The sequence below is a fragment of the Morone saxatilis genome, unplaced genomic scaffold (assembly GCF_004916995.1).
Source record: "Morone saxatilis isolate NCDOM2014 unplaced genomic scaffold, NCSU_SB_2.0 Contig21, whole genome shotgun sequence".
NCBI lineage: Eukaryota > Metazoa > Chordata > Actinopteri > Moronidae > Morone > Morone saxatilis.
The window spans coordinates 4,187,128-4,202,763 of NW_023339774.1; the positions used below are offsets into that span (position 1 = coordinate 4,187,128).

At 39.0% G+C, this 15,636-nt stretch overlaps 2 protein-coding genes across 2 annotated transcripts in view; both read right to left on the reverse strand.

Annotated features, from left to right (window-relative positions):
- Window positions 1-1,542, reverse strand: part of LOC118332609 (annexin A1-like) — a 7,571-nt gene extending 6,029 nt beyond the window's left edge. Inside the window, exons 1-4 of the mRNA XM_035667981.1 lie at window positions 1,466-1,542; window positions 1,264-1,371; window positions 496-601; window positions 98-192 (exon numbers count right to left, since the gene is read on the reverse strand). Of these exons, the coding sequence (XP_035523874.1) occupies window positions 98-192; window positions 496-601; window positions 1,264-1,332 (270 nt within the window). The 5' untranslated portion in view covers window positions 1,333-1,371; window positions 1,466-1,542. The remainder of the gene's footprint in view (window positions 1-97; window positions 193-495; window positions 602-1,263; window positions 1,372-1,465) is intronic.
- A 1,699-nt stretch (window positions 1,543-3,241) lies between these two features.
- tmc2a (transmembrane channel-like 2a) overlaps window positions 3,242-15,636 on the reverse strand; it is a 14,473-nt gene continuing 2,078 nt past the window's right edge. The window contains exons 2-21 of the mRNA XM_035668203.1: window positions 14,798-14,840; window positions 14,235-14,654; window positions 13,382-13,540; window positions 12,838-12,928; window positions 12,655-12,736; window positions 12,451-12,557; window positions 12,117-12,215; window positions 11,332-11,474; window positions 10,926-11,073; window positions 10,576-10,764; window positions 8,601-8,780; window positions 7,847-8,005; window positions 6,634-6,762; window positions 5,848-5,915; window positions 5,031-5,270; window positions 4,790-4,915; window positions 4,514-4,592; window positions 3,924-4,035; window positions 3,806-3,815; window positions 3,242-3,593 (exon numbers count right to left, since the gene is read on the reverse strand). Of these exons, the coding sequence (XP_035524096.1) occupies window positions 3,344-3,593; window positions 3,806-3,815; window positions 3,924-4,035; window positions 4,514-4,592; window positions 4,790-4,915; window positions 5,031-5,270; window positions 5,848-5,915; window positions 6,634-6,762; window positions 7,847-8,005; window positions 8,601-8,780; window positions 10,576-10,764; window positions 10,926-11,073; window positions 11,332-11,474; window positions 12,117-12,215; window positions 12,451-12,557; window positions 12,655-12,736; window positions 12,838-12,928; window positions 13,382-13,540; window positions 14,235-14,654; window positions 14,798-14,840 (2,834 nt within the window). The 3' untranslated portion in view covers window positions 3,242-3,343. The remainder of the gene's footprint in view (window positions 3,594-3,805; window positions 3,816-3,923; window positions 4,036-4,513; window positions 4,593-4,789; window positions 4,916-5,030; window positions 5,271-5,847; window positions 5,916-6,633; window positions 6,763-7,846; window positions 8,006-8,600; window positions 8,781-10,575; window positions 10,765-10,925; window positions 11,074-11,331; window positions 11,475-12,116; window positions 12,216-12,450; window positions 12,558-12,654; window positions 12,737-12,837; window positions 12,929-13,381; window positions 13,541-14,234; window positions 14,655-14,797; window positions 14,841-15,636) is intronic.

Genomic DNA, 15,636 nt, shown 5'->3' on the forward strand with positions numbered 1-15,636 from the left:
TAGCAATATTAACAGTTTAACTTTTGGCTGTTTTGTTGCTGATTCATTATTGTCTGATCGTACCTGACTCGGTCTTTATGAGAAATGAAGAACTCACCTTCCCAGTGGACGCTTCATAAACTACTTTAATCTTCTGTCTCTGCTCGTTGCTTCTTTTCACCAGCATTGCAATGACCACATCCTCGTCCACTCCTGTGAGGGACAAGCTGTACTTTACCTTACTTTCTTTAAAGAGAGCAGCATGTATGTCAGAAATGGGGAGTTTTCAAGTAAGATTAAAAAAACCTTTAGTTTTAGTTTACAAGTACATTAAAGCAATGAAAACCAGAGGAGCAGCGTGACTTGCGGCTTTAAATTAAGTTTTTCTGTAAACATTAACCATGTTTTAAATTGTTCTTCAGAATTCTCCAACTTTACATTGTACACCACCTGCTGAAACATTTAACAACAACCCAACAGGACAGAATTTTTAAGATAACATAAGTGGACACGCACCTTTGCTTTCAATGGCGGTCTGAAGAACTGAAGCATCACTGCTGGCATTGAAGTTCGGGTATGGGGTGACTGTTCCATAATACTTAGGTTTCGGCTTACCCTTCACCTACAACAGCAGCCAGAAATACAGATGTTTTACAAACTCTGGCTGGAACTCAAACCTAGCCTTGATCTTCAGTTTTGAAGATGGATGCTTAAAAAACTTAATTTGAAATATGTAAAAACAAGGAGTGATCAACAGTGTCAAGTGCCTTGGAGAGGTCCACAAACATGGCAGCACAATGATTTTTCACATCCAAGGCATTGGAAATGTCATTCACAACCAAAGTAATGGCAGAAACAGTGCTATGCATCTGAAGGTGGATTGACACGGGCTCAGAACAGTTTGTGGTTAGAAATTCCTTAAAATGACATTTGGATATTGGTCTATGATTATTTGGATGACTCCTTTCTCCACCCTTATGCAGATGGATTACAGGGCAATGAGGTGACAACAGCAGAGGTTTGAGAGCCCGACAGACAGCTGTCAGTAAGTCATTTTACTGAAAAACAATCAAATTCATATGAAAGCCAAATACTCCTAAGACCTAGGAAAAGCTTCTCCTTAACTTCCAAATATAATAATAGTGGTCATTTAGCTTGTGAAAATTTTGATTTAAGTTAAGTAAAACGTAACTGAAGTAACATTATTTCTAATAAAACTGCACTTAGCCAACAACAGGTGTATTCTCCTCGTGACTGGTTGTTCCCATGTGATCTGATACTCACTGTGACAGTGTCATCCTTGGGGTCTCTGTCACGGATCACATTTTTGAATAATTTCTTGAAAAAGGACATGTTTGCTTGGCTGGAACGTTCAAACGAGAAATGAAGTTGCTGTAGAGTGAAAAAGAAAAAGAAATTAATTATTTGAGATGGTTTAATTATTTCTTGTTCTTCATATTCAAACATCCGGGGAAAAAAAACTCACCTGTGCTACTGGAGAAGGTCTCTACACGGTCTCTTTGTAGATCTCAGGTGCTGAGACGCAGTATTTGACTGGTCTCCACCCGTCTCTGTGCAGATGATTTTCAGGCAGGTGTGTTTTCACCCACAGAGGATCAGCCAATCGTCTGCCACCTCTCAAAGACAACATTCCTACGGGGTGACAATCAGAGGCTTGGGCACTTCTGACTGGTTGGGTGACTCTTCTGCACAGACTTGTATTACCCAAACCAAATTACTGACCTAAGACAACACATCGTTGTTTTCTGCACAATTACATGACTGAACCTGATGTTCCACATTTTTTGTGGGTACTGTTTATTGTGTTGGGGAGTGCTACTACATTCAGTAAGTGAAGAAAGTTTACAACACCTTTTTTGCCTCCAGAGGGAGCTGCTCAAAGGCTGATATATTTCCTCAATCGATGTCACTTGAGTCAGTCAGTTGCGGCTGAAGACTGAAAATGAAAAATCTGGGGGTGTGAGCTTACCAGACCTCTGTAACCTCTATTTGAGGCTCGAAGCTCCAGAATACATTAGCCGCTACTAACATAACACATCCAGATCTCTGACTGAACTGTCTGATTTTAGGTTGCACTGTGGGAAATGAAGGTGCAGGTTTTGATTTTAAAGATTTTATTCGTAAAGTCTGAATTTTGTGGAGAAAGGACACAATTACCAACTTTGTGGAAAAAGTTATATAATTAGTAGTGTAACTAATTACTGTTGGCAGGGAGTAATGAGTAATGTAATTTTACTTTTGAAAAAACTAATTTATATAATATATAATAAATAAAATTTATTGAGTAACACTGTCCATTGGTTATCCTTTTCTAAAGTGGTGGGAACATACAAAAAACAACAACAGTCACTGGGTTCTTCATTTTGTTCTTAATGAATAATGTTTCACTTCGATCTCTGAGTTTGTCCCTTCCTTGTGTGGTTTCAAGAAAATAACTAAATTTATTTCAAATTAAAAGTATTTAAAATAAAAGTAGGATAAATTACAATAAAAAAACACAGATAAAAGATTTTAAACTTTATTGCAAAGTCAGAATTATACCATTAATTACAAAGTCAGTGTAAATGTGAGAGAAAACAAAAAAGCCTGAGGCGACAATGTATTGCTACCACGCCAGAAAAAGAAAAACAGACGTTATATTGTAAAAAGTTTATTGTTATAACAAGATATTTTCATGTTATTATGACATACAAACTGAGTTATAACAGAACTTTTCTTGTTATAACAATTTACTATTATCTTGTTATAACATAACTCATGTCATTGCGTTATTTAAACAATATAAGTTATTACTTTACAACATCAAACATTATAACAATATAAATAACGTGAGATGTAGAAATATCTTGTTATAACAAGAAACTTTACACTTTATAACATTATACTGATACGTTTTTCTTTGGCATGGCAGCAATAAGCTTACATAACAGATGTCTCAGTTACAGAAAATAAATAATAATTAACATAAAGTACAAGGTGAATGAAAACTCACAGTGTCTGCCCACCTTTAGACCACAAACATGGATCAGCAACACAGTCTTCCTTCATGAATCAGAAGTAACTCAAGACAAAATTGAGGTTTTTACTGCAGTGTGTTTGAAACAGTACTGTAGGTTACAGTTTAAGCTGTAATTTTCAAAAATGACCTCTGGTAAACATATTTTACAGAAAATTGTTGTTGATGTCTGTGAGGAAATATGAGGACTAAATGAAGGTCTTTGTAACTGCAAAATGCCACAATTCCAACACCTTGTTTTTGAGCTTATTTCTGTCTCCAGCTGTGAAATGAACAGATTGTCTGAGGGATGAACACAGCCTGCAGGAATGTGATTTTTTCACACTGTTATCTCGGAGGGGGTCCCCTCCCACGGCCTCGGCCCGGTCCGCCACCTGGACCCGGACCCGGCATCGCTCCAGGTCCTCTCTGCCCCGGCATTGCTCCGGGTCCTCTCGGCCCTGGTGGCCGGCTCACCGGCCCTCGAGCGTTGGGGTTGGGCGATGCCAGAGCCACATCTTTCTGCAGGTTAACGCCTTTACCAGCTGACCCAGGCTTTGTCTTAGTCGGCTTTGCTTCTGGCTGTGGTGCCTTTTCTGTTCAGACAGAGACAGTAAGGAATCAGCTGAATCTCTAGATTTCACATGTTTTGAATTCAAAACGATAATACCTTAATGAATGCATAAAATCAGAGCTGTTAGTATTTACCATAAACCATTAATAACACATTAGTGTTCGATATCCAGAAGGAAATTGATTTTTACATTATGACACAGGGGGGAAATTTAGGATTAGTAATGATACACAGATACAATATTTTCTTATAATATTAAAAACTGAAATATTTTAATTATGGAGGCATTTAGCAACGTTTCCCTTCATACAGTCTATCTGCATAGGACAGTCAGCTGTCTGGGAGTTTACTAACCAGGCTCAGGTGGAGGGGCAAGGGATCGGTTCGGCAGCAGGTCCTCAAGGTCTTTCATGACCTGGTTGGTGCTGTCTGTGTTGTTCCTCCGGTTCTTCTCTTCATCCCGAGCCTGGACAGAGAGAGAGAGTAAGCGAGCGAGAGAGAGAGGGAGAGAGAGAGAGATGAAATGTGTTGTTATTTATGTTAAAGTTAATGTGTTAGTCTCTCAATACTCCCTCGCCTGTCACTTTCAGCCCCAAACCCTTTTTGTTCCCACTAAAGATGTAAATCTTTAAAAAACACCTCACAAATATCTAAAAATGCTAAAACAGCTGGGCACTGTAGCTTCAAGCAAACAGACTAAATAGTGAATTTGTTGGGGAAAATACTGCAAATTATGCATGTGCATGATAATGAAGGGATGGCAGTGTGAACATGCTAATGTTTTAGCTGGTAAATGTTTACCATGATAGCCATCTTGGCTTAACATTGTATCATGATAACATGTGCTAATTAGTACTGGACACAAGGTAGAGTTGAGGAAATGGTTAAAAATAATCTAAACAGTAAGTCATTTCAGCACTGCAGTTCTGTGGTAGACTTCTTACCATCTGCATCTTCTTCTTCAGCTCCATGTTGGAGTTTTGGTAGGCCTCAGACACTGAGTTCAGATAGTAGATGGCGAGTCTGTAATGGAGAATGAGAGGATTTGCCATTTTTTCAGTGGCTGCAAAGACAACATGGGAACATGCACTCTACAACAAGTTATTTGTGTAATCACACACTTGCATATATATATGTGTGTGTGTGTGTGCGTGCAATCGTGCATGCGTGCATTTGTGTGTTTATGTGCATGATATCCACTGTGTCTCCTATACACTTACACCATGAGCAGTACAGCCGGTATGATGAGGCCTGGGTTGGCTGCATAGCTGAAGAGCGTCCCCATGAACGCTGGCAGGTCCAGGTCGATGGTCTCCATGATCACATCAAACATCTTCGGCTTCCCGCTGCAATCATCAGCATGGTCAATGCGCGCGTGTGTGAGAGAGAGAGAGTATGTATTTGCATATGCTTATTTCTAACTGGGCTCCCATACCTCAATAATCTGTTATATATAGTTACCTGAAGGGTCCGCAGTCAAACGAAGGCGGCAGGGTCATGATGGTGTAGACGACAGGTAACAGACTGAGGAAGAGGATGAGGAGCAGCAGGCCCATGTAGAAGTTGTTGGACTTGGAGGCCTTGAAGACTCTCTCGTGGGGGACATTAGTGGCCATCACGGCCCAACACTGATAGTACATGGAGCTGAGGAGGCGGAGCACGTTGATGCCGACCAGCCCAGGAGCATAAAACGCACCCATCCTGAAATACACAATGACAACACGTGAAACATTTTCAACATTGGTATTTGAATATCATATCTACTGTATACAATCCATTTGTAAGTCCCATCAAGCTCTTAAAATTAAAATACAAAAGAATGCCACGATTAACTAAAATCACAACTTAACAACTCTCCTTCTCATGAGAAGCTCTACAAACAGATCATAGGCCAGAAACCCAGACAGAATGGAGTAAAAGTAATAATATAGTAATATAGTATATTAATATATATCACCTTACTATTACTACATAATATAGTAATAGTAAGGTGATGCACATGGCATAGTATAATGTTACATAATACGGTGTAATTTACTACATGTAACTGGTGATGGTCATTCAAAGTGCTGTTAATAATGCACTTAGAGTGGCTCCACTGCAACCCGAGACCCAAACACTGGCAGTGTCATTGATATTGTTATCATCTATGCACTCAGTGATACTGGATATGCATGCAGCAACACACACCCATGCATGTAAACACACACACACACACACTGCAACTCACTGGCAATTGAGTGTGTGCAGTATTTGTATATAAAAATAAAGTTTGTACCAGATCATCCCTTGATTGAAGACCAATCCAAGCACATTACCACTGATGTCAAACTCTCCGTATGATGGCTAAAAGTGAACAGGCAATGATTACTTGCTATTTATTGGCAGCTTTACAAATTATAAACATTGACTCACAATTTAAAGGACTAGTGTGTGGGACTTTAAGTCCTTTAAGTCTCCAGGTCAGTATATAGAGAACAAGATTTCAGCTAAATTAGTGGGTTTCACCTGCAACTGCTTACAGTTTTAAAAATTATGAAACAAGACAAAGAGTCTCACAATTGTCTTGTCTTGCAATGACAATGCTAACATGTTGATTTTTAACAGGTATAGTGTTTACCACGTTCGCTATCTTAGTTTCAGTGTGTAAGCATGCTAACATTCGGTAATGGGACTGTAAAGGTTATTAGTTACAACAAGTTATAACAAGTCAACACGTGAAAAAGGTCTGTTGTGTTATTCTGCTTCTTCAGGCGCTGATTAGTCCACCACTTAAACACCTACCGCTAATAAAATTAGCTAAGCCTTGGCAAATTATGGTGTGAGAACTTCTGCACCAAATTAAACAGCTGTATTTACTGTGTGTTCCACCTGCATATGATATAGGGCTAATCTGACTTTTTGCATGCTCACAACGTAAAAATAAAACAATCATGTATTCTATAACTATACCATCACAGATAACAACTCAATAATTGCTCAATAGGTCTTCCTCATTGTAGACATTTTGACATCTCACAGCAGGAAAATAATAAATAATAAAATGAATAATGGCTGAACTTACAAATCCAGCCTCCAGGTCCCAGCACCAGCAGTAGTTGAGGAAGCGAACGATGACGGCTCTGGCAAAGTCACCAATCAGGATGGTCAGGTAGGACACCTGGATGTCCGACACTGTCAGCTTCACAAACTCCTGGAACAACACAGGTTCAGGAAGGTGAAACCAACGGGTACATAAAGGTTTGTGACCCCAGTTTGTCTAACCACAAGTCCTCTGTTTCAGCTGTCTTTAGTGATTATACGATTGAGACTTAATTTCACATCAAAACGGCAGAATCAAGAGATCAATTACTCTTAAAATACGGAGTGATAAGATTTAAATATTGAACAGGAAGTTGGAGAATCATCAGCACAGCTGGTGTCTGAATAACTTTTTGATTTCATTTGATTCTTTGGCTTAAAAGAAGTGCATTAATCATCATAGCATAACAGGAGTGTGGCTAAAATATGTTGTTTCTGTGTTATACAAAAAAAATCTATATTATTCAGTGTGCCTGAATGTATAATACACATTAGTACACTGTCTATTATTCGCCATACTTATTTCATCTTTTTCCTCTTCCTCTGCACACACATACACAAAAAATATGTGGCTTGATTGGGGGAGACGTGCCATGACTTTCCTTATTGATACCTTTCATGATTTCCAAAATGTTCCATGTTTTCTGGTGATTTTTCCCTATTCATTCCTTATGGAGAATTCCCAGTCATACTTTAAGCTAGAAACCCTTCACAAATATTCCACATCTTTCATCTATTTAGTTATGAAAGTCAATTAGAAAATCCTTTGAATCCACTCATCTTCAACCTCTTCCCACGCATTCATACATTCACAAAGAAACTTCATTCATTCTCCATTTAATTTAAAACATTCATGACAAATAGGACTTTCTCTCATTAATTCAGCTTTGTCACATATTTCATACTTTTGACAAAATTGTAATTCAAAATGCCCTTTCCATTAGTGTGTATTGCACAGAACTGAATTGGAGTTGGGAGCACACAGTTGATTGAGATGACCTAATTAACACAGTTTGACTTGCATGCTTTAAACTAATAATCTCCTAATATTCAAGGTAGAGAGATATAGTAACTGTATTTTAACAGGAAGTGCAGGATGACCTTGTTTTTCAAAATAAAGACTCCTTCTTAACAGGGCGCAGTGCACCTAGCATTCAGGCACACTCAAAATTCAGAAATGTTCTAGTTTTTATTACTATTCCAACGGCAGTCTCCCAGCAGGGTCCTCTGATGACATCAGAAGGGTCCATGGGGGGTGGGGTGGACTCGGTGTCGTTGATCAGACGTGTGAAGTTAGCGTAGTACTCCTTCATGGCCCAGATGGAGGCGTTCTTAATGGACCCCTCTAATTCCAGCTACGAGGTGCAAAGAAGGGAGTCAGTCAATGGAGACACAAGTTTCTATTCTATTTCATGTGAATGTCTGGTGGATCATCCATCAAAAACGAATCCTACATCATCATCCACTTTTAAAAATAAATATCATATAGAGTTCTACAAAACAGACTGTATGACTGTATGAGGGTGGAAAATTCTGGTAAAATTAACAGACAACAACAGTGTGTAAAGTCTGGCTAGAGACCCCTAGTGGCTAAAATGTTCAGTACAATACAGAAGTAGGGCTAGAAAAGTTGAACCTCAGGTTGGCACAACAGGAAAAGACCCTGGATTTTAAACAATTTAAAATGCATAAGATATTTTGTGTGCAAACTTGCCCTTTTGGTCCGAGGGTGGAACTAGAGGGTCAACATCCTGATGCAACTAATAAGGCAAAACTAAAGCCAAGACATTTGTTGAAAAGTGTTAAAAAAAAGATATCAAGATTGTGCCAAGACTGTCTGAAGGGTTTCGACAAAGTTATCATCATCAAGTGGATCTGTGGGAAATGTTTCACTATTAGAAGCTGTATATAGGACACACACACACACACACACACACACAGCTACCATACCTTGTTGTTGACCTCATCAAACAGAGCAAACAGAAAGGTGTAGAGGTTTCCCAGGAAGAGGGCGAAGATGCGTCCGAGCTGCCACTTGAGGGCGATTCGAGGATGGTAGTCCTCCAGCTCAGCAATGGTCTCAAACAGAGGAGGACACACCAGACCCAGCAGAGACATGATGATCTCCAACTGTCCAAATCAGTCAAAATCACCAATAACATCTTCTCGTCAAATATCTATTTCAGTACAACAGACAACACCCTTATATACAGCACATTATATGTGTACATAAATATATAAAGACCATTTTGAGTGCAATTTAAGACACATTTTACTTCCATTATGGCAAAAAGAAAAATACAAGCATGTAAGTATATGAACGAAAATCTGTCTATGTCAGTCTCGATTACAAAAAAAAAATCCTATCCCGCATTTGAAAGCGAGCCTGCAAAATGCAACTTTATACAAACAACGTAAAATTTGTTAATCTAATCATCATTTTTAAGAAAATTCAGATTATTGGATTTTAGACTTTAGGAACCCACAGACACCCTGTTACTTTATGTTTAAAGTAAAGCCTGTAAACTAATTGCTCCACAGTCACACAGTGCTCCCACTACAATTCTTCCTCCTTTAAAACTGTTTGCTCCATCCTTTCAGTTTAAGAATTAGTACAGATATAAACAAACAATATTTATTTAATAGAACATTATGTGAATATTAACAATTACACTGTAGAAAATATAATTGCTGAAAATAATAAAAACTACAAACTGAGATTTGGTATTGCTGCCTGGCAATTAGTCCAGTCCTCACGATATTATATAATTAGCTTTGTCTGTTCAGTGTAAACATAAGCCTGTAGGCTCTGACTGCAGCTTTAAGTCTCCTTTCCTTTTATATACTTTCAAATATAACATTCTATTTGTACTTTGGCTTGACTGAATAATTGATGGTTATTATTAACTGAGAGACGTGCATCCATTACCCAGTATGTCCAACTATCAACAAACAAATTCAATATTTAATCAACAGTCAATTCACTGCTTTGCATCTCGTATTACAGAACTGTAACTAAACCTTGACTGAGAGACTCGATAATCATTATCTTATTTTAAAATGATGTGCGTCTTTGAGGAGAGCCATCACACCCACATACTGTCTGCTGGAGAGCACAAGTTTCACTTTGTGTATGTGCATATGAACGAAGTTAACACAGTTCATAAACACTGTTGCCTGTTGCAAATGTAAAGTTGTATTTTACTGTCACTTTTCTCAAACAGAAGTCAGAGAACAGCCCTGGAAGACACAGACAGAGAGCTGTCTGTCACAGCTTATGTTTACATTGTATAGACAAAGTTGTCCAGCTGTTACTGAGACAGACAGACAGACAGAGAGATTCACTGCAAACTGCACATCAGCTTACATTACTATACAACATTAGTGTTATTTACTGACATCAGACACAAGTCTACCTGATTCCTGTTCCCATAATTCACTCTCATGGTGTTTTTTCTCTTTTTCTGATGGATAGTTCTGTTCATCCTCTCATCTGAGTTGTAAACACTGACACCCACTCTGACATGAGGGGGAGGGTGCTTGAAAATTTACGGGGCCCTACACAGCTTGCATAGTGAGCGTATAGGGCCGACCGGCTCTTGCCTTTACAGTCTATTTTTTGTTGACTTTTACAATTTACAGGGTGTCACATGGCCAAAAAGCTCCAGAACAAGCAACTAGACGAACTAGGTGAGTCTCGAGTTGAGAGTGAGCAGTGGTGGTAGTAGACGTAGCAGGAGTATTACCAGTGACAGTCAATAATTAGGCTTGTTCTGTTGAAAAAGTGATTCCTTTTGCAGATGAATTTAACTTTGTTACATTTGTCTAGTGTCCTATAAACCTGTTTGCAGTATTAGTGATAGCAGGAACGGCAGCAGTAACAGCAGTAGGAATATTTCCTTCCGAACCATCTGACCATTATTACCTCGTTCTTCTCGTACCAGCTGAGGTCATCTCTGTCAGCGAACTCCTGAGACCTCTTCACCACGAAGTAGATGAGGTATCCGCTGCCACCGAGGCTGCAGATAATCAGGAAGTTAGCCAGCACTCTGAGGAACCTCCGCAGGTGTATGTTCTCATCCTTCTGGTTCTCCTGCTCGTCCACGATGGACTCCTGTTGTTTGTCAAAACAGGAACAGAGAAGGGAACTTAATCTGTCATTGACTGCATTAACGGTGTAGCAGTGAGCTCTACACATGAAACACAACAGTTGTCCTGAGAAATAGAGTCATGTTGTTGTGTTTGTGTTTCTTGTAAACCTGTTGCTATGGTTACCTTGAAGCTGGTGGTGATGGAGGCATACTTGTTGTCAGCGGTCTCTGAGTTGCCTATGAGGTAATCCCAGCTGGTGAACATCTTCCAGGCAAATGTGAACTCTCCTTCCTCTCCGTCTCCACCACCGACATCAGCATTCTTGGCCATTCTGGAAAAAACAAAACAGCCTTCTTTATGGGCATGAAGGCAGACAGGGAGCAATATGGAAATGAATCTTCATATTTGAATCACTAAGCACCAAATACACAATTGTTTTATCTTGACGTCTTTCAGTTATCCCTGAGTCCTGCTTTGTTTTGTCGCATTTTTTAAACTTAAATGACTTAATAGGTTGTTTGACAGTAAATGAATGAAAAGCAACCATACTGTATGAAGCCACCTGAGCCTCATTCTGCTGCAGACTCACGTGCGGATCACAACCATCAGGCTGTACCCGAAGGTGCCGATCCCAACCATGAGGTAGGACAGAGGCAGCCTGAACTTCAGCAAGCCGATCGTCCTCTGGCTGTTGTAATAACCGTAGAACAGGACTGAATACTTGCAGTAGCCCTGAGAAAAGAAGAAGAAAAGAAGAGGTTCTTTTTTTTCTTCCCTCACTCATCTTCCTCTAGTGTCTGTGTTCATGTGTGTGACATAGTTGTGCTGCCATTCTAGCTGTCGAAAGATAGGTTTGGATCTCAGAGAATGTTCTAGTTAAATAAAGGTCAAATTAAAAGAAAAAGTGGGGTTTTGATTCCATATCTTACAGTATGTTACATCTCACTTATAAAGAAGCCAAAGACCTTCAGTTACACAGTTAAGAAGTGAGATGCTCCCTCTGGCTGCTGTGACTGACAGAAATAATCAGGAGGAAATCAAGTTGTGTCAGCTGTACGATTTGGAAAGAGTCCAGTTTTTGGCCACAAAGTCTCTTAAAAAATATCTTTTAAAAAAGTGAATAGTTGTTTCATTTTAAGCATTTAAAATTTAAAATTCAATTATATTTAATTACTTTGATCTCTCTTGTTTTTGATAAATTTCTCAAATTTTCTCTTTACACATGTGTATGATTGTATAAGTTATGTGAACTAATTTTCTTTATTTTGGACTTTTTGTAGTTTAATTTGAAAATGTATGAACTGAAACCACTGAGGGTTGACTATATTTATATAACTGACACATTAAAAATTGTATATTATATATCAGACTCACGTTGAAGTCCATGAGGACGGAGTAGTCCTGAGCCGTGTCCTGCTCTGCTCTGGGCACAGTCTTCCTGGGAATAGATCCATAGGGAAGACCCATCAGAACCTGGAAAATTAAAAAGAATTAAATTAATTTACATTTTATTTAATTACACTTAACAGATTTTTCTTGATGATTATTCTTGATGTATCTGTTTACTGATTTTTGACTGTCAGTTTTCATTTTGATTTACATAAACAAACAAAATAAGTCTGTTTGGATCTAAGTTTAATGCTTTGCTTTGCTTTGAAAATGGCAACATGAATAGACTTTATTATAGAAACAGGACCACATTATTTACCTCGGGGAGGACCACCAGTCCAAACGTAAACCCAAAAAGAACCAGGTTCATGCCGTACATCCAGCGCAGGAAGATAAAATAAGATGCCACAGATGACCCAAAGTGACCTGAGGACATCCAGGAGATTTTTAAACTCAGATTCTGTCCACTAGGAGGTGCTGTTCAGCTGGTAAACACTACGGCTGTGCAGTAAACAAATCTTACTTTCCACTTCTTTGATCTTCCTCTCCCAAGGGATGCAGGCTGTTCTGAAGTTCTCAAAATCCCTCTGGAACTTGATCCATTTCTGGGAAGAAGATAAAAAGATTGAAAATTATGGAAGGAAAACACACAGACACACTCACACAAGCGAAAAGCAAAGATAGGAAGTTTGAATTTGTGCCTGACCTTCGTCATCATCACTTTGTAGGCGTACCACTTCCTGCCTTTTCCTTTGCCCAAAGCTCCTTCAAACTTATCCACAAACTGTTGAGCCTCCCTGTGAAGAAACAAGGGCACATGTGATATAAATAGCTATTAAAATATTGAAATGAGCTGGATTTATGTTTTTCCACATTGATTCATGTCTACAGTTGTCCCAATAACAAAACCATAAAACTGTTTAACAAAGACAAATATTGACTACATTCGAAATCTTCAGATGAGTAAGTTTTGTGTTGCAAGTGCGCATTTCTAGTTTCAGATGAAAAGTTCAGTCACATTAAAAAAAGCTTAAATTCAAAGCAGAAGTGATCTTTGAACATTCAGACATAAAATATCCAGTTTACCAAGTGGAATTTATATTTTCACAAATGATCCACCCAAACCAAACCAGGGTAAAAACTGGATTTGATTTATTTATATCAAGGCTTGAAGTATAGCTTTATGTTTCTGGGTTGAAGAGAAGAACTTTTATCTCAAGATGGAAACCAGTTCAGGTGTAAGAGATTACTTCAGGTGCACAAGCCTCCGCTTCATCCTCCACGGCTTGTTCCTGATGTTAGCGATCAGTTTCTTCTTCTCCTCCACCTCCTCCATTAGCCGGGCCATCTCTCCCTCTGACATGGAGTCCTCCTCCTCGTCGTCAGAGTTGGAGTTGGAATCAGAGGAACTGGAGCAGAAAAGGCAGATGGAGAATGGCGAATGGAGGGAGTGAGTTTGTTGAAGGGATAACTTTGTATACAGAATGAAACTGAAGGATGTTCATGTTACCCAGGGTAACTTTGGTATTTTTAAAAAGGAGGTAGATGAAAAATATCAGGAGAAGAGCAAGAGAGAAGTGGAGCATCAGAAAGGCAGAAACAGTGGCTAGAGCTGGAATATTTTCCCATCTTTCAACCAAACCAGGGTTGGTGTAGTATTCTGGGACACACAGCGGGATGTAAGGACGGTGCGGTTCGTACGTTTTTTTTTTATTTGAATGAAGTGTTACAATGTTCGATAATCTGCAAGGTAAAATGACTTTGTTTTTGTCAGTGGAGTCTGGTGGCTTTGAACAGTGATGTAACTGCTGTTTCTGGTTAACAGAATGATCTTAATCTTTCACTAAAAGGTCTATCTCTGCAGGGATCCTTTCAGTAATGTTGTCAGACACTTAAGATAAGAATCTGAGCATGTCAGTGGCAAAACAAGTACTTTTAGCACATTGATGGTGCGCAATTGCCCATAAGGATTACGTTGTACCTTGTATGTTCTGTATTGATTAATTTTTAAGTAGCCAATATGGCTCAATAGTATATCACAGGACCATTTTATTGTATTGTAATTTGACAGTTAGGTTGGTAGTTTAACTTCCTCTGACCTACCTGTCGTCCTTCTTTTTCTTCTTCTTCTTGTCCTTGTCATTGTCCTCGTCTTTCCCCTTGTTCTTCCCTTTGTCCCCCTTCTTACCTTTACTGTCCTCCTCCTCCTTCCCTCCTTTCTTTCCTCCCTTCTTCCCCTTCTTTCCTTTGTCTGCGTCACTGTCCTCCTCATCACTGTCCTGGGCTTTGCCTCCTTTCTTCTTATTGGCTGCTCCTCCTCGCTTCTTCTTGGGAGCCTCGTCCTCACTCTCATCCTCATCATCATCGCCACCGCCACGTTTCTTGGCAGGCTTCTTCTTGTTATTCGCTCCCCTGCGTCTCCTGGGAGGTTCGTCCTCCTCATCGTCCTCATCTTCGTCCTCACTGGCTGGTTTTTTCCCCCGGCCTCTGCCCTTTGCACCTCCTCTTCCACCTGCCTGCCTCCTGTTTGTTCTCTTCTGGGTGCCACCGTCTACATTAAGACCAATTAAAACACACAACATACAGCATTTGGTGTTCTGGTTATTAGGCTAGACTCTAGAGTATAATGCTTTCAAATCTGTTCCATGAAATTCTGTTTTATCTACTCACCATCACTGTCACTCAAATCCCCGTCTATCTCTATCTCAACTGAGGAAGAGCACAGAAAAAAACAACAGTATCATCGAGCACATATATCTACAATTAACACAATTATAATTCTGTTCTACAATTATTAAATTCAGTGCAAAAAATGTCCACTTTAAAAGTAATTTCATTATTATTGAGTCTAAAATTTACTTCATACATGAGTGAAGTCAGTGGCTCTTAGGCAATAGAAGAAGAGGCGTTCATATACTGTATACTCATTTTCTGTAGTGGTTTTTATGGCCCCAGTGTTTGGCCTTCTGAATAGTATCCCTGCACTAAACAACATGGATGTAAACAATGCTGGAGTTAAAATACATAACAAATTGGCTTTGCAAATGTTTTATGAGGAAAAAAATGCATTTGACACGTTTAGAGATCAAGGATACACATGGGGCATTTTTGGTTACACTGAATGCAAAATAACTTTTGTTACAGGGCACCTTTGAAGAGTAATTAAACCCCCAAAACACTGTTTTCTGCTGTAGCCCTGTGTTTTTGGATATTTACTAGTGCTGTTGATTGATTCTGGTCCAAATCTCAACATTTTAGTATAAAGTAATTGAATTCTACATATTTTGCTAATAATATGCATAGCGACTGCCCTTTACTGGTTAAAACCTGGCTCTTGCAATTGAATTTTGCTCTTGACTGATCTAGAGGGAGGTGACATACATACAGGTGCATCTCAATAAATTAGAATATCATGACAAAGTTAATTTATTTCAGTAATTCAATTCAAAAAGTGAAACTCATATATCATATAGATTCATTACACACAGAGTGAAATATTTCAAGC